This window comes from Rhinoderma darwinii, chromosome 3 (genome assembly GCF_050947455.1).
Source record: "Rhinoderma darwinii isolate aRhiDar2 chromosome 3, aRhiDar2.hap1, whole genome shotgun sequence".
In the NCBI taxonomy this organism is placed as follows: Eukaryota; Metazoa; Chordata; class Amphibia; order Anura; family Rhinodermatidae; genus Rhinoderma; species Rhinoderma darwinii.
This window is the reverse complement of record NC_134689.1, coordinates 327,672,127-327,695,226: the sequence shown is the minus strand read 5'-3', so window position 1 is coordinate 327,695,226 and position 23,100 is coordinate 327,672,127. Positions and strand designations below refer to the sequence as shown.

At 43.4% G+C, this 23,100-nt stretch overlaps 1 protein-coding gene and 1 long non-coding RNA gene across 2 annotated transcripts in view; one reads left to right on the top strand and one right to left on the bottom strand.

The window, feature by feature from the left end:
- The window catches only part of LOC142749816 (uncharacterized), a 71,609-nt gene extending 67,108 nt beyond the window's left edge, over nt 1-4,501 (bottom strand). The window contains exon 1 of the long non-coding RNA XR_012882464.1: nt 4,384-4,501. This is a non-coding gene — a long non-coding RNA (uncharacterized LOC142749816). The remainder of the gene's footprint in view (nt 1-4,383) is intronic.
- Nucleotides 4,502-4,624: 123 nt separating this feature from the next.
- On the top strand, nt 4,625-22,195 carry PARP16 (poly(ADP-ribose) polymerase family member 16). The gene is made up of 7 exons (XM_075858293.1): nt 4,625-4,713; nt 13,945-14,133; nt 16,270-16,407; nt 18,845-19,051; nt 19,289-19,460; nt 19,697-19,841; nt 21,370-22,195. Exons 2-7 carry the CDS (start codon nt 13,981-13,983, stop codon nt 21,500-21,502), a joined length of 948 nt encoding a protein of 315 aa, XP_075714408.1. The 5' UTR covers nt 4,625-4,713; nt 13,945-13,980; the 3' UTR covers nt 21,503-22,195.
- Nucleotides 22,196-23,100: the final 905 nt, after the last annotated feature.

Here is a 23,100-nt window from a genome sequence, read left to right as displayed (position 1 = left end):
TCATTCATTCTAAGTGGTTATTGCTAGAAATCTTCCTTATTATCACTTGGTTCCAATTGTTGATCGAGCTTAAGGTCTCTTTCCCACAGCAACATGTGACTGTAAGGACAGGAGATTTCACTGACAGCCCGGAATATGGATGATTTTGTCATTTTTTTTTTTATAAATTCTTTTATTTATAAATTTTTACAAATATGACACGTTAATGCCAAAAGAATATGCAACCATATAGTACTTCGGCACGCAGGCCGGCATATGTGGACATCCTGAATGGTAGGTGTACAAACAGAGTAATGTTAAACAATAATTGGGGCTCACCCATGCATCCCGAACCTGCAGACATGCACTAAGAACCACAGTGAAACATATCTTAGAAAGAGGTATGAAAAAGGAAAGAAGAAAAGAGGAACGACAGAGGAGGGAAAGATAGGGACGAGTTCCGTTGTTATATGTCATGCAGAAAGTACAAATCAAGAGGCTACGATGTTCCTGAACGCCAAAGATGATTGAAACCTGACCCAATGATACCAAGTCTTGATGAACTTGGCGTGAGTACCTCTCATAGAAGCCGTGAGATCCTCCATCCTCCTGATCTCCTGTATCTTATCGAACCACAAGCTGAGCGACGGCGCACAAGATTGTCTCCACAGCGCTGGTATGCATGCCCTGGCAGCATTCACCAGATGGCGGACCACAGAGCGACGATATGAGAACAACGGGACCTCGCACAGATGGAGAAAGAAGAAGTCCGGTGTGCACGGGAGTGGGAAGTCCGTGAATTTGGAGGTGATACGCCATACCTCTGACCAAAAAGGCAGTCAGCCTCGGGCACTCCCAAAAGACATGTATTATCACAGCGGGGAGACCGCCGGAATCATGGCATGTAATTTGGAAGGCACCCTATACCAGCACGTTAAAATTTTAATTCCCGCTTCCTGATACCTACTGGCCATGGACGATTTATGTGTCATTGTGTATACCCTATCTTGTTGTTCAGCCGAGAGTGTGATTCCCAAGTCCCTTTCCCACTATAGCAAATATGTAGGTGTGGAGAGGGTAGATGGGGAGATCAATAGGGAGTATAGTCTGGATAGTGTGTGACGCATCGAGCCGGTGCCCACGCAGTGGAGTTCAAACTGAGTTTTGACCCGAGCATGTTCCGCAGGGTTAGGCAAGGACACCAGTAAGTGTCTCAGCTGAGTGACCTGCCAGGGAGTGAGGGGGAGAGGGTCTGTCAAAGACGTCAATTGCGGGCCAGTCATCCATGACTCCCCGTGCAGATAATGAGAGGCGGGGCCCCTGCCTGCCCGCAACCAGCTCCTAAATGGACCCCCCTCCCGCCCTGGAGGAAACGCCGGGTTACCCAAGACTGGAAACAGGGGGGACGGAGAAGGGGAGATCTCTTTCCAGGGAAAGACCTTTGACGCAACTGCCAGTGAGGGCCCTATCGTTGGGTGTGCCCTTGCTGGCAGAGGGGTATCCAAGCCCAGCCAAGGCAGGGCCTGCAGGGGGACAGCCATACAAGACTTGTCCATCGACACCCATTGTTTGACCTCCGTGTGGCGGAACCAGTCCAGGATGCGCGCCAAGTGCGAGGCCTGGTGGTAGGAGATAAAGTCAGGGAGCCCCACGACCCCTTCACTCTTAGAGCGAAAAAACGTGGAGCGGGCTATACGGGCCGGTTTCCCCACCCAAATAAAGCGGTGGAGTAAGGACAACAAAGCTCGGAAGAAAGTGCGGGGAATGTGGATCGGTAGGGCTTGGAAGAAGTACAGTATCCGTGGTAGAATGTTCATTTTGAAGATTGCACATCTGCCGAACCACGTGAAGGTGCCCTTCGTCCAGGAATCAAAATCGCTCTTTACACGTTGAAGGAGAGGAGGATAGTTAACTGCATAAAGGCGAGAGAGATCCCTGGAGAGCTGGACCCCCAAGTATTGAAGCGAGTCTCTGTCCCACTTAAAGGAGAAGGACCCCGACAGGTCCTCCACTAGGGACTGCGGCAGCGATATGTTGAGAGCCTTAGACTTCTGATAGTTAATTTTGAAATTTGACAGTGTCGAGTATCTACTCATCTCTGCCATGAGGTTGGGCAAGGGGATCCTGGGCGCAGTGAGAAAGAACAGAAGGTCGTCCGCATACGCAGCCACTTTATGAGACCTTGCACCCACTGATACACCCGCTATATCTGGATTAGATCGAACCCGACAGAGGGCTTTTGTCATTTTTACCTTTAGGTGTAATGCACTTGGAAGAGATGGGGAATAAGGGTATGTGCACACACACTAATTACGTCCGTAATTGACGGACGTATTTCGGCCGCAAGTACCGGACCGAACACAGTGCAGGGAGCCGGGCTCCTAGCATCATACTTATGTACGATGCTAGGAGTCCCTGCCTCGCTGCAGGACAACTGTCATATACTGAAAACATGATTACAGTACGGGACAGTTGTCCGGCAGCGAGGCAGGGACTCCTAGCGTCGTACATAACTATGATGCTAGGAGCCCGGCTCCCTGCACTGAGTTCGGTCCGGAACTTGCGGCCGAAATACGTCCGTATATTACGGACGTAATTAGTGTGTGTGCACATACCCTTAGGGTATGCTCACACGCAGTGGTTTCAGACGTAATTCGGGCATTTTATGCCTCGAATTACGCCTGAAAAAAACGCCCCTAATACGCCAACAAACATCTGCCCATTGCTTTCAATGGGAATTACCATGTTCTGTTCCCATGAGCCTTTATTTTACGCGTCGCTGTCAAAATACGGTGCGTAAAATGTCGGCTCGTCAAAAGAAGTGCAGGACACTTCTTGGGACGTTTTTGGAGGCGTTTTTCATTGACTCCATTGAAAAACACCTCCAAAAACGGCCGTAAAAAACGCAGCGAAAAACGAGAGTTGTTAAAAAAACGTCTGAAAATCAGGAGCTGTTTTCGCCTGAAAACAGCTCCGTATTTTCAGACGTCTTTGCTCACTGCGTGTGAACATACCCTAAGGCCCCATTCACACAAACGTGTTTTTGCGGCCGCAATTCCCCCGAAAATCCACTGGAGAATTGCGGCCCCATTCATTTCTATGGGGCCATGCACACGACCGTAGTTTTTGCGGTCTTTGCACGGCCCGGGAGCCCGCACCGCAGAAAGAACGGGTATGTCTTATTACGGCCGTCTTCTGCGGTCCGGGCTCATTGAAAACAATGGCGGTGGCCATGTGCATGTCCCGCGATTTGCGGGCGGCCTGCGGCTGACAGTCCGCAGCCAGCCGACCCGAAAATCACGGCCGTGCACACGGCTACGGTGTGCATGAGGCCTTAGGCTGAGAATGCTACCTACAAAGTGGCAGAGTCATTATGAGAATCAACTTCCTCCTAGGGCCCCATTCACACATTCAGGATTTGCTCAGGATTTTGGCACAGATTCTGTGCCAAAACGCTCATCAAGTCCACTAACATTCTGAATGGGGCTTTCGTAAAACACTGTTCACATGCAAGGGAGAAATTCTTCACCATGAAAAAATAACCAGCGAGAATAAGTATTCCCAGAATAGACCTTTATGACCTATTCACAGGATAGGTGGTAAGTGTCTGATCACTATGGGCCTCACCAATAACTAGAATGGGGTCCCGAGCCTATCGTTCCTCCTTAGGGTATGTTCACACGCAGTGTTTTCAGCCGTTTTTCGGGCCGTAAACGTCCCAAAAAACGGCTGAAAAATCGGAAGCAGAACGCCTCCAAACATCTGCCCATTGATTTCAATGGGAAATATGGCGTTCTGTTCCGACGGGGCATTTTTTTACACCTCGTTTTCTGAAAACGGTGCGTAAAAAGAAGTGCATGTCACTTCTTGGGACGTTTTTGGAGCCGTTTTTCATAGACTCTATTGAAAAACAGCTCCAAAAACGGCCGTAAAAAACGCTGCGAAAAACGCGAGTTGCTCAAAAAACGTCTGAAAATCAGGAGCCGTTTTCCCTTGAAAACAGCTCCGTATTTTCAGACGTTTTTGAGTTTGTGTGTGAACATACTGACAACTCCGCACTGAGGAGCTTGACTTTTGAGCAAAATCTGCCTCAAAATTCCAAACAGAATTTTGAGGCAGATTTTCTGACTGCAAAAAACTCTGTGTGAAACTAAAGAACTGCATGTATGAATATTTGATATGTGGAAAAGTTGTGACAAAAAAGGCCACAAATTTAGCTGACAGATGGGTTGTGACTCTGCTCTACCTAGTTGCACAGCCGTGCACCCCTGTTCCCATATTTAATATTTGATATATGACTTACTAGCCAGTGTTTAGCCACAATATAGGATAAAAGTAATCACCAATCTGATCATTTGTTAGTAAATACATCACATGAATCATATCATAGTAACAACTACTCACATTGACCACTAGGCTGTGCTCCAGCGCTCTGCAACTTGTGGCTCTACAGTTCTAGCTTCACATCAGTAGAGAGAGAGAGAGAGAGAGAGACAGACCGCAGACCGCAGACCGCTGTCGTGCACACATGTGTGGTTTGGGAGTAAAACTACACTTCCCAGCACGCTTTGCGGCTAAGGCCCCCTTGAGGTATGTCCGTCAGTGCCTGTGTAGGACACTACAATTATGTCAGGTGCAGGCAGCGTGTAGGGCAGCTAACAGTCTGAGTTGCTGGAATACACGTCAGCTGTGCGGAAGTGAGCATGGTCTGTCCAGTGTCTATAACGAAGTCAGGTGAGAGAGAGTCCAGGGTGGCGTGTAATACTATAGAGTTGTATGGCGGCTGGTGTGTACACTGTCTAAAGTAAACCCTTAGTATGTATGAGAGGTGTGTGTATATGGGCTCCATATTACTGTATGATGTCCATAGGAGGCATAGACCTAATTGTGCTGACCATAGAAGTGGCTGCAGGGAGATCTGGTTGCCGCTATATTGTGACCATATATCTGTATGTGTATGAGGTTAAAGCTAGGGTGACCTGCTGACTAAAAGCTTGTGCCCGAATCACGTGAAAATAATGACGATTTCTCTCTATGGCAAGAAAGTTGTAAGATACTGTTGCAAAATTTACTGAAGTCGCTTAAGACTTTGCTTTTCCCCCCAAAGGGAATAATTGAGGTAATATGGCGACAATAAAATTCACGTGATTTGCACACAATTTTTAGTCACAAGGAGAACTCCACAAGTACAACTGAAGCTGAACAAACAATCTAAAGTTCCTCTTGGGCCCAAATCACATTGCGTTTGTGCTATCTGCCGAGCGTATACGTTTTTTTAAGCATTGATCTCAATGGACGACGTATGCAAACGTAACGCTATAGGTTTGTATCCGTTTACATACAGTAAATCCGTTTTGTTTTTTTTCTAACCGTGTTCACTTTAAAAAAAAAAAACTTTTTTTTTTTTTAGGTAAAAAACGGACAATCGTATACCCACGTATGAGTCTACGCTAAACGTACACGCTATAAAAAACACAGATGTAAACACAAATGGTCCACGTTTGTAATGGTCCACGTTTTCATAAAAAAACGTATACTCTCGGCGGATAGCACAAGTGCGATGTGAATGGGGCCTTATGGGCACATTCACGTTTAAGGAATTTCTTTTGTTGGATTCTTAAGTAAATCTACCAAAAAAAAAAATCTGCTAGAAAGTTTTGTAATTTTTTTTTAGAAAATGTCACCTACTTCAATAAGTCCAGTAAAAAATAGCGTAGTACCGTGTTACCCAGAAGCAATTATGCAACGTTAAATACTTCTGTGTAAAAAAGGACTGAAGTATTGTAGGTCTGATATAGGGCTGGGCAATTATGATCAAAATCACGATTAATTGAAAATGTAACCTGGATTACGGTTATTGAACGATTATTAGACCACACCCCTTTTGCATGCCATGCCCCCTATTTGCATAGTACGCCATTGAATTTATATTTATCCCGAGCCTGCTGTATACTACTGTATATAATATACCCCTGACACCACACAGTATATTGCCCCCATAGTGCTCGCCACACAGTATAATGCCCCCGTAGATGCCACCACACCGTATAATGCCCCATAGCTGCCCCCAAACAGTATAATGCCCCCGTAGATGCCACCACACAGTATGCGGCCACAATAACTGTCCTTCACGCCGTATAGTGTCTCCATAACTGTCCTCCCGAAAGTATAATGACCCCATAACTGCCTTTACATAGTATAGTTTACAAATGAATGACTTCGGCCTCATGCACACGGCCGTGCCCGTGATTGCGGGCACGGCCAGCCGCCGCGGCCTGCATCTTCATGCCGTGCTCCCATACAAAGTATGGGAGCACGGCCTGTAAAAAACAAAATGTAGGACATGCTCCATAATTCCCGGCACGGTTCTAGGGCACAGACACCTATCCGTAGCGATACGGAAAGGTGTCCGTGGCCAATAGAACTGGGTGGGTCCGTAATTGTGGACCGTATTGTGGTCCGCATTTACGGAGATTTTTTACGGTCGTGTGCATGGGGCCTTAGGAAAAAACACAACTTTTAAATGTTACACAAAGACAATTAGTACATGAGGTGATACATCATTAGGATAAGCCGGGCCATAAAACTGAGGTCATAGGGGTGATGCTTTAGGCTTCGTTCACATCTGCAACAGGGCTTTGTTCCGACGTTCCGTCTGAGCTTACCGTCGGAACGGAGCCCTGACTGACACAAACGGAAACCGTTTCCATTACCATTGATTTCAATGGTGACGGATCCGGTGCCAATGGTTTCCGTTTGTCTCTGTTTTGACGGAATCAATAGCGTTGTCGACTACAGTATTCATTCCGTCAAAACGACGGAACCCTTGGACAACTGAGACAAATTGGCACCGGATCCGTCACCATTGAAAACAATGAGCCCTGACGTAGATGTGAACGAAGCCTTAGGAGATAAGGCATCTGGAGTCAGTCTGATGGGGGATGTGACGTGTGTCCATGTAGTGGCTCATAAATCCTGGTGTTAGATTGAGGCCTTGTGTCAATGACTGGAATGTTACCATCAGCTTGAATTCCCACATTTTTCTTTCTCTGTCATTCTTAGGGTATGTTCACACGCAGAGTCAAAAACGTCTCAAAATACGGAGCTGTTTTCAAGAGAAAACAGCTCCTGATTTTCAGACGTTTTTTGTGCCACTCGCGATTTCGCTGCCTTTTTTTACCGCCGTTTTTGGAGCTTTTTTCAATAGTCTATGGAAAACGGCTCCAAAAACATCCCAAGAGGTGTCCTGCACTTCCTTTTCACGGCCGTTTTTTTATGTGTAAAAAACGCCACGAAAAACGCTCCGTTGGAACAGAACGCCGTTTTCCCATTGAAATCATTGGGCAGATGTTTGGAGGGTTTCTGCTTCCGATTTTTCGGGCGTTTACGGCCCGAAAATAGGTCGTGTGAACATACCCTTAAAATGGCCCTTCAGTATTGGGGTACGAATAGACATAGTGTAAACACTGCGGATTTTCCGCAACAGAATAGTTGTGGAAAATCCGCAGAGTATTACAATAGCAGCAGTGTGGGTGGGATTTCAACAAATCTCGTCCCCACTCTACAGAAAAATGCCGCCAAAAACCCCCCACAAAACTTGACCTGCGATGCGGTTTTCCTCACCCGCTGCATGTCCGTTAATGCTGTGGAATCGCAGCTCTTCCGTGGCGGGTTTTCCCATTGAATTCAATGGGGTGCTTATACTTGCAACAAAGTGGAGTGTTGCGATATTTGCAAGTAGGTAAGAAAAAAACAACAACTTATACTTACCCAGAGTTCCCTGCTTCTCCAGTTCGGCCTCCCAGGATGATGTTGCAGGCCATGTGACTGCTGCAGCCAATCACAGGCAGCTGCGGTCACATGGCCTGCAACGTCATCAAGGGAGGCCGGAGCGGACGTTCGAGGAGGGAAGAACATCGTAAAGCCCATTCAAATGAATGGGCAGATGTTTGCCGGCGCTTTGGAGCCGTATTTTCGGACGTAATTCGAGGTTAAAATGCCCGAATTACGTCTGTAAATAGGGTGTGTGAACCCAGCCTTAGTGTGTGCAATAATTTACACAGACAAATTTACACCCAAAAAGATGCACCACAGCGTGGTGCGGGATTTCGGAAGGCACTCCCTGCGGTGTTCAGGGCGGATACGCTGTTTGTGTTCCTACACTTAGGACCTTTAAATCTTCCAAACTGTGGTCTGGTCCAGAGAAGTGTTTTCCCACGGGTGTATCCACCTCCTGTTTTATTGTATGTCTGTGAAGATTCATCCTGGTTTGTAGTTTTTGTATTGTTTCCCCAATGTAGATTCCTTTACTGATGCACCTTGTACACAGGATCATGTACACTACATTGGAGGATGTACAGGAGAACGTGCCAGTGATTTTATAGTCCTGCTGCGTGTTTGGTATGTGGATGGTGTTTGATGACAAGATGTTGGTTCAGGTCTTGCATTTTGTACTGTTGCAAGGAAAGCTGCCAGTCTCTGATGGTGAGGAGAGGGCACTTCTGACGAGGAGATTCCTTAGGTTTGGTGGTTGTTTGTATGCAGGGAGAAGTAAATCCGGGAATATTTTCTTTGTTGAATATAGGTTGGATTTCAGCAGCAATTTTTCTCAAGATGTTAATTTGTGGGTTGTATATGACCACTAGGGGCACCCTGCTGTTGTCTTCCTTCTTTTTGAACTCCAGAAGATTGCTCCTTGGAATTCTTGTTGCTCTGTAGATCTGATCGTCTATAATCTATGGCTGGTATCCCTGTTGTAGGAATGTATTCCTCAGTGATAGCAGGGGTTGTTTTCTATCTTCATTGTCTGAACAGATCCGTATGTAACGCAGAGCCCGGCTGTAGATGATGGATTTCTTTGTGTCTCGGATGGAAGCTGTTCCATCTCAGATATGCTGGACGGCCTGTAGGTTTATGGTAGATTGTGGTTTGTTTCTCATGTATGTGGTCATGTCCATGAAATGTATTTGAGATGTAGAGTAGTTGAGAGTGAGTTTGATGGTAGTGTGAGGGATCAATACTATGTATATTGTTTGAAAAATATTATCCTCACACATATGTATATACATTTCAGTTCTTTGTGTAATATACTGATATATATAACAAGTTCTTTGTTCATGTTGGACACACCTATGGAAGACACCACCCCCTGGAATGCAAAGAGGAGTGTGCAGAAGAATGTATAGGAAGACTTACAGCAGAAGAGCCAATGGGATTCAAGCAAGTCACACATCTATAGGGAGGGGCATGTGTCTTCTCTGTGTGTGTTTCTTTGTTCTGAATAAAGTTCAGTTCCTCCTGGCTGACATTGAAGCTGTACCTCAGACATTTGTGTGGTGTACTTCTCTCCAGGCATGCCTTCAGCTTTCAATTTACAGAGGTGGTTATTCGGTGTGAAATACGGACCTGACAGTAGGATGGAACTTGTGGAAGTTTTTATGGAAAGAAAGCAGTTCATGTTCAGATCCTGCAGATTATCAGCAGGTCATCAATGTACCGGAAATATGCTAGAGGTTTAGTTGCGCAGGTCGATAAAAACTCCTCCTCTAGTTTGGCCATGAACAGGTTAGCATATTGTGGTGACATTTTGCTACCCATAGCACTTCCCATACATTGCAGATATAGGTCTTTGTCAAATAAAAAATAATTGTGATGGAGTACGAACCTGATGAGTTGTAGGGCTGGCTCTGTCGCTAGATTGTTCTTTTGAAGAAAGTGTTGGCATGCGGCTATAAAGGTATCATGATACTTTTGTCTTTTTTGACACAAAAGTATTTAACATTGCATACCTACTTCAATACAGTGGGTGAGATGTATTAAAACTGCCGCGGTGCCAGGTTATTCCCCCAGTGCAGCATGTGCCAGGGCGCCCATACTGTGGATGAATATCATGCCTAGTTTACATAATGTCAGCTTGGAATCTTATAGGAAATGCTTGATAAATGAGTCAAAAGGAGCGACTCTCCAGCCCCGCCCACTTCTTGACACGTTCAGTTTTGTCGGAAAAGGTGCTGCAGGGGCTTCGTAAATATGGCATTCTGCTCTCATTAGATATTTCTCAATGTATGAACTGCTGTAAAAACATGAATAAATCTGCCCCACTGCATTAAATCCACGACTAAATCTAACGCTAAATGCTACAACAGATAAGGGCCTGTTCACATCACCGTTCATTTCCGTTCCGGGGTTCCGTCCGAGGTTTCCGTCAGGTGAACCCCGCAACGGAAAGTGAAACTGACAGCACAGCTTCCGTTTCAGTCACCATTGATCTCCATGGTGACGGAAACATCACTAATGCTTTCCGTTCGTCACCATTCCGCCTGGTTTCCGGTTTTCCGACGGAATCAATAACGCAGTCGACTCCGCTGACCTACACAAAGATTTCGATGCCTTGGTGAGTAAACCTTCTGTACATACCTCCATTGTCAGGCACAACCTGCAAATATTATCAATTATGAAAGTATTTCTAAGATCACCTAAAATCTTATAAAACTAGTACCAATTTTTTTTAACATTTTATAAATAAAATAAAAAAAATGCTCTGTTGTATATTTCTGGGGTCAAGTTATATGGTAAGGGCCTGTACACATCTGCATTGAAGCCTCCGTTACAGATCCGTCACCGAAACACTAGCGCAGCATGCTGCGCTGTTGTTTCCGGTGAACCAATTAACACCATGGCGGAAAGTTGACGGAACCCAATACTGGCACTTTTTATCACAACACAGCATGCTCTAGGTATGGCGATTTTTCTGCCGTTTTTATCCATAGGCTTCTCTATAGAATTACAAAAAGCGCCAGGAAAAACGCAAGTAAAAGATTAGATGAAGTAAAAAACACCATTAAAAAATTCCATGGCGATTTTATTACATGTTTTAAGATACAGGAAAAAAAGTACGTGAAAGAGGCTATAGAGTGACTATCTGTCAGCAATAACTGTCTATTTAGTGGAGTCTCTTTAAGGCCAGGATCACACACACAGCATTGATGCAGTTTTTGGTGCATTTTTGTGGCCCAGTTTTATTTAGCCAAAGATAGACGGGGATCCATAAGGAATGAAAGGCATAAAGAAAAGACTGATGCATCTCCTTTCTTCTGTGTCAACTTCTGTGAGCCAAAAACTGTGTGTTGTGTGTGTGATCCTGGCCTAAGGGTTGTTTTGCATGTGCCGTTTTGATGCAGTTTTTTCAGTAAATTCCAGTTGTGCATCGTAAAGAGAGGGGGAGGTATATAGGAAAGATTCTACTTCTCTTTTTTGAATCGACTCGTGGTTGTGGCTTTAAAAACGGCATCAAAATGGCCTGTGAAAGCACCTAAAGGGTAGATTCACACATACCGTTTCAATGCAGTTTTTTTTTTTTGCAAAATACAGGAGTAAATACAATCTGAAGCGTTGAAAAGAGGGAGGCAGCCCACTCCGACAGCTCATTGTCGCCCCCACACCGCGATCGGGGATCGCCGATGGCTGTTCCTGCAGCCCGGCGGCCTAATGAAGGCCCCCAGGTCTGCCTTTTGTCTGCCTCTGTTAAACCATGTCTCTGGCACAGCTTAACAGAAGCCTGTGAAAATTACGCAGTCGACTCCGCCATTGATTCCGTCGGAAAACCGGAAACCAGCCGGAATAGTGACGAACGGAAAGCATTAGTGATGTTTCCGTCACCATTGAGATCAATGGTGACTGAAACGGAAGCTGTGCTGTCAGTTTCACTTTCCGTTGCGGGGTTCACCTGACGGAAACCTCAGACGGAACCCCGGAACGGAAACGAACGGTGATATGAACAGGCCCTAAGCCGTGTTTTGATGTGAAAATCTTCAGCTGCCTACAATCTGCTGCCGAGGTTTTCCACCAGGTGTGAATAGGACTTTCATCGCACTGTACTGTGTTGTTGCTGATTTCCAGTGCAGATCACCATGGGACTTATTGATTTATATATTCTCTGACATCAGTCCCTGTTCCCAGCAGGCGTTCACCCATTGACCATATTAACCCCATTTGTGACCAGCCTATTTTAGGCCTCAATGACCAACCTATTTTTTTTGTTTTTCTATTTCGCTGACTAGCAGTATGAGAACTTGTTTTTTGCGGAATTAGCTGTACTTTTTAATGGCACCATTTTGAGTGTACATATCATTTTTTGATTTAACTTTTATTAACTTTTTATTTGGGGGGAATAGAAAAAAACCCTGAAATTCCGCCATTGTTCTATGCGTTGTAAATTTACGCCGTTCACTGTGCGTCGTAAATAACACATTACCTTTATTCTATGGGTCGGTGCGATTACGACGATACCACATATATATAGGCTTTTATTGTTTTACGACTTTTGCACAGTAAAAGCTCTTTTGAGCTAAAATTATTTGTTTTTCCATCGTCACATTTTCAGTCAATGTTGTGATATGAGGGGCTTGTTTTTTGCGGGACGAGACATAGTTTTTATTGGTACTGTTTTTGGGTACATGGGACTTATTGATGTACTTTTATGATGACTTTTTGGGGGGCAATGGAAAAAAAAGCAATTTCGCCATTGTATTTTGCGTTGTTTTTTTTACAGCGTTCACCTTGCGGTTTAAGTTACATGTTAACTTTATTGTTTGGGTCATTATGGTCGCGGTGATACCATATATGTGTATTTTTTATTTCATTTATTACACTTTTACTAAATAAAACCACTTTTTATGGAAAACTTTTTTTTTTTTTTTACTGTAATCTTTATTAATAATTTTTAATTCACATTTATTACTTCTTTTTTTTTAGTCCCACTAGTGGTCTTCACTGAGCGATCTTCAGATCGCTGCTATAATGCTTTGGTATACCAGAGCATTATTGCCTGTCAGTGTAAATCTGATAGGCAATCTTTATTAAGCCCCGGCTGCCATGACACCCCATCGGAGGCCCGCGATTGCATTTGCAGGCCGCCGATCGGTGCGAGAGAGATCTCCCTCTCTGCAAATGATTTAAATGATTTAAATGTGTCCTTAAACGGATATTCCCAGAATCACCAGCAAGTCTCATTCCGTTCCATTTGCCAAATCCCTATTCTTTTTAAATATGCTTAGTTTCACAAAATGAACCTTTTGGCCACAATCACCCCTCATAGAACCCTATGAAATGCAGTTGTTTATACTTGGTTTCCACTGGAGACGTCCCCCACTTGTTCTCTGGTTGAGCAGGCGCTGTTGTACTCTGCGCTCTCTGTATAGCGGCATAGTATCTCTCCCTGTGCTGTGATCTGGGCATGTGCGGTTTTGCCCGGCCGCATGGCACAGGGCGAGCATGCGTGTTTCAATAGAGCCACGTGCTCCTCTGCATTGTATCAGCTTCACTCTGCTGTGTGATATATGCAGTCGAATATGTGCAGAAGAGAACACACTGGAACCACCAATGAAATTATCACCAGGTAAAGCAAAGGAGAGGACTGGGAGCTGCCAGAAGAAGAGACTCAGGGCTGATGGGAAATGTAGTTTACCATTATAATACCACAGTCACGTAATGAATAATGGAGGACCGCTCATTTTTTTGAACAAGCAATGCTGCAACAACGGGGGAAACGGCATCGGAGCAGAGGGAAGGAGGGCAAAAACTAAAAGTAAGGTTACGAGGGCATGGGAGATTGTCTTTTACTAAATCTGGCAGGTACGGGGATTTTCAGGAAAACATAGGATTCTGGTCCAACCGCCTTTAATTGCGTCTCCTGAGACCACGCCCACTTTTCATGTCACTTTCCAAATTTGACAGGCATAATCACGATTTTTGCCCCAAATTTATCACGTCACCTTTTGTGACAAAAACTGTGGTAAACTGCTTTGTAAATGTGGGCATTGTTTCTTGTATCCCAGGCCTCAATGCTCCGTGGATTTACAATCTCTATCGTGCGTTCATATGTAGAGAGTTTCACCATGACTGTTCCCCACCATGACTGTTCGTCACCATGACTGTTCCCACCCCATTTTCTCTTTCTCTCCACAGAACGATTTTTGTGTTTCCTGAACTTGAAGTAAGGCGATGTTAGAGCGGATTATCGCTAGGGATCCACTAGCAGCAGATCTGAAATGCAGCCTCTTTGTGTCTGCGCTCCGAAGCTACAAGAGAGACTCGGTATTACGACCATTTCCTCCCTTCTATGCTGCTGACCTACACAAAGATTTCGATGCCTTGGTGAGTAAACCTTCTGTACATACCTCCATTGTCAGGCACAACCTGCAAATATTATCAATTCTGAAAGTATTTCTAAGATCACCTAAAATCTTATAAAACTAGTACCAATTTTTTTTAACATTTTATAAATAAAATAAAAAAAATGCTCTGTTGTATATTTCTGGGGTCAAGTTATATGGTAAGGGCCTGTACACATCTGCATTGAAGCCTCCGTTACAGATCCGTCACAAAAACACTAGCGCAGCATGCTGCGCTGTTGTTTCCGGTGAACCAATTAACACCATGGCGGAAAGTTGACGGAACCCAATACTGGCATTTTTTATCACAACACAGCATGCTCAAGGTATGGCGATTTTTCTGCCGTTTTTATCCATAGGCTTCTCTATAGAATTACAAAAAGCGCCAGGAAAAACGCAAGTAAAAGATTAGATGAAGTAAAAAACACCATTAAAAAATTCCATGGCGATTTTATTACATGTTTTAAGATACAGGAAAAAAAGTACGTGAAAGAGGCTATAGAGTGACTATCTGTCAGCAATAACTGTCTATTTAGTGGAGTCTCTTTAAGGCCAGGATCACACACACAGCATTGATGCAGTTTTTGGTGCATTTTTGTGGCCCAGTTTTATTTAGCCAAAGATAGACGGGGATCCATAAGGAATGAAAGGCATAAAGAAAAGACTGATGCATCTCCTTTCTTCTGTGTCAACTTCTGTGAGCCAAAAACTGTGTGTTGTGTGTGTGATCCTGGCCTAAGGGTTGTTTTGCATGTGCCGTTTTGATGCAGTTTTTTCAGTAAATTCCAGTTGTGCATCGTAAAGAGAGGGGGAGGTATATAGGAAAGATTCTACTTCTCTTTTTTGAATCGACTCGTGGTTGTGGCTTTAAAAACGGCATCAAAATGGCCTGTGAAAACACCTAAAGGGTAGATTCACACATACCGTTTCAATGCAGTTTTTTTTTTTTGCAAAATACAGGAGTAAATACAATCTGAAGCGTTGAAAAGAGGGAGGCAGCCCACTCCGACAGCTCATTGTCGCCCCCACACCGCGATCGGGGATCGCCGATGGCTGTTCCTGCAGCCCGGCGGCCTAATGAAGGCCCCCAGGTCTGCCTTTTGTCTGCCTCTGTTAAACCATGTCTCTGGCACAGCTTAACAGAAGCCTGTGAAAATTACGATATACTGCAATACATTAGTATTGCAGTATATGTATCAGTGATCTAACGATCGCTGGTTCAAGTCCCCTGGGGGGACTAATAAATGGTGTAAAAAAAAAAGGTTTAAGGGTTAGTGGAAAAAAAATTAAAAGTTCAAAAAAAACCCTTACCTTTTTTTCCTCTAAAGTAATGTAAAAAATAAACAAAATTTGGTATAGCTGCGTCCGTAAAAGTCTGAGCTATTACAATATAGCGTTATTTAACGTGCACCGCGAACTCGCTAAGAAACAAAAATGTAAACCTCAAAATTGCTTTTTTTTTGGTAACCTTAGCTCGCAAATCAAATGGGATAAAAAGTGATCAAAAAGTTGTACGTACCAAAAAAATGGTACCAATAAAAACTACAGCTCGGCCCGCAAAAACTAAGCTCTCACACCGCTCAATCCACGGAAAAATAAAAGTTATGGCTCTCCGAATGTGGTGAAACAAAACAATTTTTTTTTTAACCAAAAGTTTTTTTATTTGAAGTAATAAAATTTTAAAAAACCTATATAAATTGGTGGTATCACTGTAATTGTATTGAGCCGCAGAATAAAGTTAAGTTGTCGTTTTTACTGCAAGGGGAAAGCCGTAAAAACGGAAACCCAAAAACTATGTAGGAATCCGTTTTTTCCAATTTCAGCCCGCAAATATTTTTTTTCCCTGTACTTTAAATGCTATTAGAAAATGCTATTAGAAACTAAAACTCTTCCCGCAAACAGTAAGCCCTCACACCGCTCTATTGATGGAAACCTAAAAAAGTTATGGCTCTTGGAACGCGGGGAGTGAAAAATGGCTCGGTCCTTAAGGGGTTAAGGAAGCTTTTGCTGTATTTAATATTGCAAATATAAATGTGTTAGTAAGTTTTTATAGAAACTTTGCATATGACATTTACTACAAGTTTCAGTCTGCATTGAAGGCTGTGGTTGTTTTTGGTAGATCGCCGATACAAACATCTTACCCAGTTTGCAGGAATTCATCCAAAGCAAGTCAAAGTTAGACCAGCAACACCTCAATCTGCTGACCTGGATCCTGTCCGAGAAACTTTTCACCATCAAATGCATTAAAAAGGAAAAGGTAAAATAGTTCTTATAGAATGTGAAAGGCTATGCTGCGGAACGCCGAAAAATATCACTCTAGGGCCGTAGTCTGAGTGTCGTTGTACAGATCGTGGACTAGTAAATTGTAGTTTATTTGACAGTCTGAGGGAAAGTTCAAGAGGCTCTGTCACCACATTATAAGTGGCCTATCTTGTACATGATGTGATCGGCAATGTAATGTAGATTACAGCAGTGTTTGTTATTTAGAAAACGATCATTTTTGACGGAGTTATGACCTATTTTAGCTTTATGCTAATGAGTTTCTCAATGGACAACTGGGCGTGTTTTACTATATGACCAAGTGGGCATTGTGGAGAGAAGTGTATGACGCTGACCAATCAGTGACCAATCGGCGTCATACACTTCTCCCCATTCATTTATACAGCACATAGCGATATAGCTATATCGCTATCTGCAGCCACATACACACACACACTAACATTACTGCAGTGTCCTGACAATGAATATACATTACCTCCAGCAAGGACGTGATGTGTATTCAGAATCCTGACCACTTCTGTAGCGTCTCTGAGATTTACAGCATAGCAGGCGTAGTCTCGCGAGATTAAGCTGTCATTCACAGCGAGATCTCGCTGTGCTGTGCTGTGCTGTGCTGTAAATCACAGAGACACTACAGAAGTGGTCAGGATTCTGAATACACATCACGTCCTTGCTGGAGGTAATGTATATTCATTGTCAGGACACTGCAGTAATGTTAGTGTGTGTGTGTGTGTATGAGGCTGCAGATAGCGATATAACTATATCGCTATGTGCAGTGTAAATGAATGGGGAGAAGTGTAGGACGCTGATTGGTCACTGATTGGTCAGCGTCATACACTCCTCTGTACAACGCCCACTTGGTCATATAGTAAAACACGCCCAGTTGTCCATTGAGAAACTCATTAGCATAAAGCTAATATAGGTCATAACTCCGTCAGAAAATGATCGTTTTTCTAAATAAAAAAACACTGCTGTGATCTACATTACAGCGCCGATCACATCATGTACAAGATAGGCCACTTATAATGTGGTGACAGAGCCTCTTTCAGCTTTGTGTTGTAAACCATTCAGCATGAAATGAAGCAAGTTTGAAAAAGTGACAACAGGAAGTGCAGTCATCATGGTTGTCCCCTTCAAATGAGCTTCTTAGAAACGAATAGTAAACTAATTTTCTCTGCACGTTTAGTCAATAACATAGTGACAACTTACCGATGATCTTCAAAAGTGACAACTAATGTGGCAGCAATTCCTGTTGTTTTTTTCACAAAAATGGCTGCACAGAAAAATATCAATAAATAATATAGAACATAATTGCCGAACTTTGGCTTCTGCTCTAACTTCTGGTTCACTAATATTTGGGCAATTTTACGTTGTGGGTAGTGAAATATGTGTGGATATCCAGCCAGACATTCCTAAAATTGGGATTGGAATTTGTGAAATTTAGAGTTGTATGTGTAATAGGATTCGTACATATTTGTAATGAATAGAAACACTATTGAAAGAAGATGTCATTTCAAGGAAGGTGTCATGTACACGACTGTATTGTGGCTCTGTCTGACCTCTGAGTTTTAGGCTATGTTCACACGGAGTATTTTGGGGGAGGAATATCTGCCTCAAAATTCCGTTTGGAACTTTGAGGCAGATTTTCCTCTCCCTGCACGCCGATTTTCGCGGTGATTTTCGCGCCGTTTTTCGCCCGCGGCCATTGAGCGCCGCGGGCATAAAACAGCGCGAAATACGCTTTCTCTGCCTCCCATTGAAGTCAATGGGAGGTCAGAGGCGGAAGCGCCCGAAGATAGGGCATTTCGCTTCTTTTTCCCGCGAGGCAGTTTTACTGCTCGCGGGAAAAAGACGCCGACGCCTCCCATTGAAATCAATGGGAGGCGTTCTCGGGCCGTTCTTGCCGAGTTTTGCGACGCGGTTTCCGCGTCAAAAAACTCGGCAAAATACCCCGTGTGAACATAGCCTTACAGAGCCGCAATAGGGGTACCTTCTTCTATGGGACTCTTCTGTACCTTGGTATGATTCCGATTTCATTCGAAGACATTCACATATGGCATTTTTTGCCGGATTCCCGATCAAAAAATTGCGGCCTGATTCATTGGACGCTGTATTATGGAGGTATCCTAATATGATGCCGCACGAAGCCGCAGGGACCCGGTGTGCCTCTGAAACAGTAAAGCCTTCCTGTGTATATTTCTACTGATGTAGCACAAGTAATTGATAAGTAGTCCTTTCTTCATTAGTTTATGTTCTGAATGATTCTTGGTGGTATTAATTTTGCTGCAATCAATCTGTTCTTAGACCCATGAGCTAACCTAAGAAAGTGGTCAGCAAGGGACAATGTCTGTACTAACCATATTGGCGACATACCCCAGCCTTGAGTTAAGGCTGCCCCTCCCTTACCGTTTTAGTTTGAGGATATCCAAGCCTTGCCAGGCTCTCCCAGTCTTGCTCTGCCTACTCCTGACTTCCTGTTTGAAATAGAATACTGTGAGAAGCTGGACACCAAATTCCAGGAGACCCGCGGAGAGATGGACGTGATGTATGCCCTGCACGGCAGTCGTCTGGAGAACTTCCACTCCATACTGCACAATGGCTTACACTGCCATCTGAACAAGGTAGGATTTAGTAGCAGAGAAGATGCGGATAATTCACAATTATAACACTTGGATATTTATAACCTGCACAACTTTACATACACTGCGTTCTCTGAAAAACGTACTTATTATGAATGGTGCACATTTTGACCTTATATTTTGCACCCATTATTGCGTTTTGCCCGGAGTGTTACTTTAAGTCTTGTATAATGAGATTTTGCATTCTTTTTTATGTCTTTATGCCTTATGTTCATGTAGACCTCTTTATTTGGAGAAGGCACTTACTTAACCGGTGACTTAAGCCTAGCTCTTCTGTACAGCCCACATGGACACGGATGGGCTCATAGCATATTGGGCCCAATTCTTAGCTGTGTTGCAATGTGTGAAGTGATCGATCACCCTGATGTGAAGTGCCAAGTCAAGAAAAAAGGTGAGACACATTCACTGTGTGCTTCAAAGGTAGAAAAATCTTTAGCTGGTTCCTTGTGGTCAGCTGGTTTTTTAGAGTAGTCGTTCTCTATCAAAATTTTCTAAAGATGTTCTGAGAAATGGCCGATGTATGGCTATGGGACTAGTCACTGTGCCACTGTGAAACATTCTTGTTTTATACAGTCAGTTTTTCATACATTTTTTTATTTTTATTTGCTTGTTGCATGTTCTGCTCAGATTCATCTGAAATAGATCGCAAGCGAGCCCGAGCACGGAACAGCGAAGGTGGAGATGTTCCAGAGAAATACTTTGTGGTGACCAATAATCAGTTGTTACGAGTGAAATATCTTCTGGTATATTCTCAGGAGCAGCCTCAGAGGAGGTGAGTGCGCCAGGCAATGTTTTCTGTTTTCAAGATTTCTGCTTGTAGTCATTGAACAGGAACCTTCATTGTTTGTATCCAGGTGATAAAAATCTGTCCTGGTCATATGAAGGACACACAGGTGATAGGCCCATTACAAAAGGGATCTCTGATAACTGTACTGCAACTGTGACTAGTCGATCCCATTCAACAACTACAAGCAGAGATCTTGAAAAACGTAGAATTGATACACTAAGTATATTAGAAAATGGCATCATTTTTATTATTTGATGAGTAAACTTTATATGCTGAAACTGGAAAACCCCTTTAAGCTTTACAGTAAAGTTAATGGTTAGATAAGTAAAGAGCTGCCTATATGGATGAGCAGCATATACATAATCCAAACCCTAACCCTTAACAGCCGCAGATCCTTGATGAGCCCATATAGACAAAAATGTAATAAATTGCATGTATTGTCTTTTATCACACCACGTAACCCAGCTAAAGGTTTGGGTAACCATTTTGTTTAAGAGGGGTTTCCTGATGATATGCTAGTAGCTGGGATCCCTTGGGATCAACTGGGATTTCAGGGGGAAGCGGTCAGCAAGTAGTGATACAAACCCTGTAGTGATACTGTAGGTATAAAAAGCCCTGAAATTAGTAGCCATGTAATGCACAAAAGACCCAGGTCCCCCAGAACAAGAGGTGGCTAAACAGTGGAACCCCTTTCATTACCTGAAAATGTCATAAGCGCATTTAAAAAGCGGGTGTTTAACCAGACACCCCATTAATCACGGACTACATAAGTTATTAGAAGAATATTTTTATATTTATCAGTGTTATCTGTTTTTGGAGCTGCAGGTGCAATGTGTTTGGTGATCCCATGAAAACACTTCCTGTTCTGAAATCATCACCCACATCAACATCCACACGTACAGTATATACACATAAGGTGTGCACACACACTAATTACGTCCGTAATTGACGGACGTATTTCGGCCGCAAGTACCGGACCGAACACAGTGCAGGGAGCCGGGCTCCTAGCATCCTAGTTATGTACGATGCTAGGAGTCCCTGCCTCTCTGCAGGACAACTGTCCCGTACTGTAATCATGTTTTCAATACGGGACAGTTGTCCTGCAGCGAGGCAGGGACTCCTAGCATCGTACATAACTATGATGCTAGGAGCCCGGCTCCCTGCATTGTGTTCTGTCCGGTACTTGCGGCCGAAATACGTCCGTCAATTACGGACGTAATTAGTGTGTGTGCACATACCCTAACAGACACCATTCATGCCATTAAGATGTGGATAGAGATGCGATGTGCCCGATGTTGGCGGTACAATAGCATTGTTGTTGGGTTATTCATCCTAATTTAAAAGGATCTGAGAATTGTCAAAGCTCCAAATGTAGCAGAACTCTAGCAAACGTTTGACAGTATAACTTGTGCTTCTTTCTTTTTGTATGCTGATCCTTCCTTTAGATTGCTCACTGTTAATGTATCTTTTATATATTTTAGTTTTCTTAATTTCTTCCTTTTTCCTCATGCAGGTCCAGGCAGCCATCTTGGTTCTCAAGCCATCGTTTTGCAATCATGATGACGTTGTACCTATTTGTATTGATTCTTATTGGGTTAAGCAGTTCTAAGACTTTTATGCATCATTGGAACAGACTCCTAAGCTGAAGGCCTTGGTCTCTTCCTCTGCACAGACGGCACCAGAAGCCTTAACTATGTACTTCTTCTACCACAGCCATTCAGACTTTAGTCCTTGACTTGATCAAGCATAACGGCATTCCAGTTCGGTCTAACTCTGGAGTCATTCGGGAGTGGCGTAGAAAAAGCTGTGAGTCTTGTTTTATTAATATTCCTACAGAAACACAGAATTATTATGCCACTTAGCAATAGAAGAATCAAGAATTCTTAAAGGAGGATGTATGGAAATTTGCACCTTAACTGAGACTTGGAGAAAAATGGAAAAAGTAAAGACCGTTTTGTACAAGAAATGATAAACTTGTTGTCGTTATTATTGTCACATCAGCTTAGATAGAAATAGTACAGCAGTCTTCAGTTTTCTGCTGCTCCCATTCGTATTCAACATCTAAAATATGTCAAAACTGACTTTTTATTCCCATCGTGGACATTGGTAAATAAAGACGAAGGTCTTTCTTGTTTAACATATTTATTTCTATCTGTTATTCTGATTGTTGTCAGACTTGATGATGAGATTTTCTGCCTCTGTGGCATGAAAGGGGTTAATAAGTCTCCAGCTTGACTTGGAGTCTGTATTCTCCTGGGCTGAACTCTACTACCATGGCCGTGTTATTTGTCCTCCGCACCGGTCAGACTAAATAAAGTCCCAGCCAACATCAATTTTTACACTTCGTTGATGTCTGTATTAATCATGTCTGTCTTCTCTTACGTCTCTGCCTCTTCTAGACCTGGAATGGCATAACGCCCGGATAAGATTGTTTATATGTGTGGTTGGTTCTAGAATCACAGATACAAGACATGGAAAATACATTAACCCCTTGCCGGGATTTAATGTGGGGTTACGTCATAGCTGACAAGGGGAATATTCAGTGGTGTCAGCGGTATGTTACAGCCGATACTTCACTGCAATGGCCGGGATCGAAGATAACTCCTATCCCGGCTGTTTAACACTTCGATGCCGCGGTCAATAGCGACTGCATCATCTAAGCCGCTAGAAAGAGGAGGGCAGTCTCCGCACCGTCAGCTCATTGTCCCCTCCCCCCACAACGTGATCATGCAGTGCCGATGGTTGGTTGTCATTGCAGTCTGGAGGCTGAATGAAGGCCTCAAGTTCTGCCATCCTTCTGATCCTATTACACCCCGCCAGAGGCAGGGCTTGAAGGGAGCCGGTGAAAAACACAATAAACTGCAATGCAATACATAAATATTCGCTAGTCCGAGTCCCTTTGGGGGACTAATAAAGAAAGTGAAGAATAGTTAAATAAAGGTGTTTTTTTTTGTATACCAAAAAATATTAAAAGTAAAAAAAAAACTTTTTTCATTCTTCCCCAAAAGTAATGTAAAAATAAACATAATTGGTTTCACTGCATCCGTAAATGTCCGAACTATTACAATATAAAATTATTTAACCCACACATTGAATCAGAAAGTCATGTGTACCCCAAAATGGTATCCAAAAAAAGACAGCTCATCCTGCAAAAAACAAGCCATTGTACGGCTACATTGATGGAAAAATAAAAAAGTTAAAGGTCTCTGAATATGGTGTTTTTTAACAATTATTTATTTTCCTT

Coding starts and splice junctions, on each gene's coding strand:
- PARP16 (XM_075858293.1), top strand. CDS start 13,981: ATGTTAGAGCGGATTATCGCTAGGGATCCACTAGCAGCAGATCTGAAA. Junction 16,408..18,844: donor AATGCATTAAAAAGGAAAAG/GTAAAATAGTTC, acceptor TTACCGTTTTAG/TTTGAGGATATCCAAGCCTT. Junction 19,461..19,696: donor GTGCCAAGTCAAGAAAAAAG/GTGAGACACATT, acceptor TGTTCTGCTCAG/ATTCATCTGAAATAGATCGC.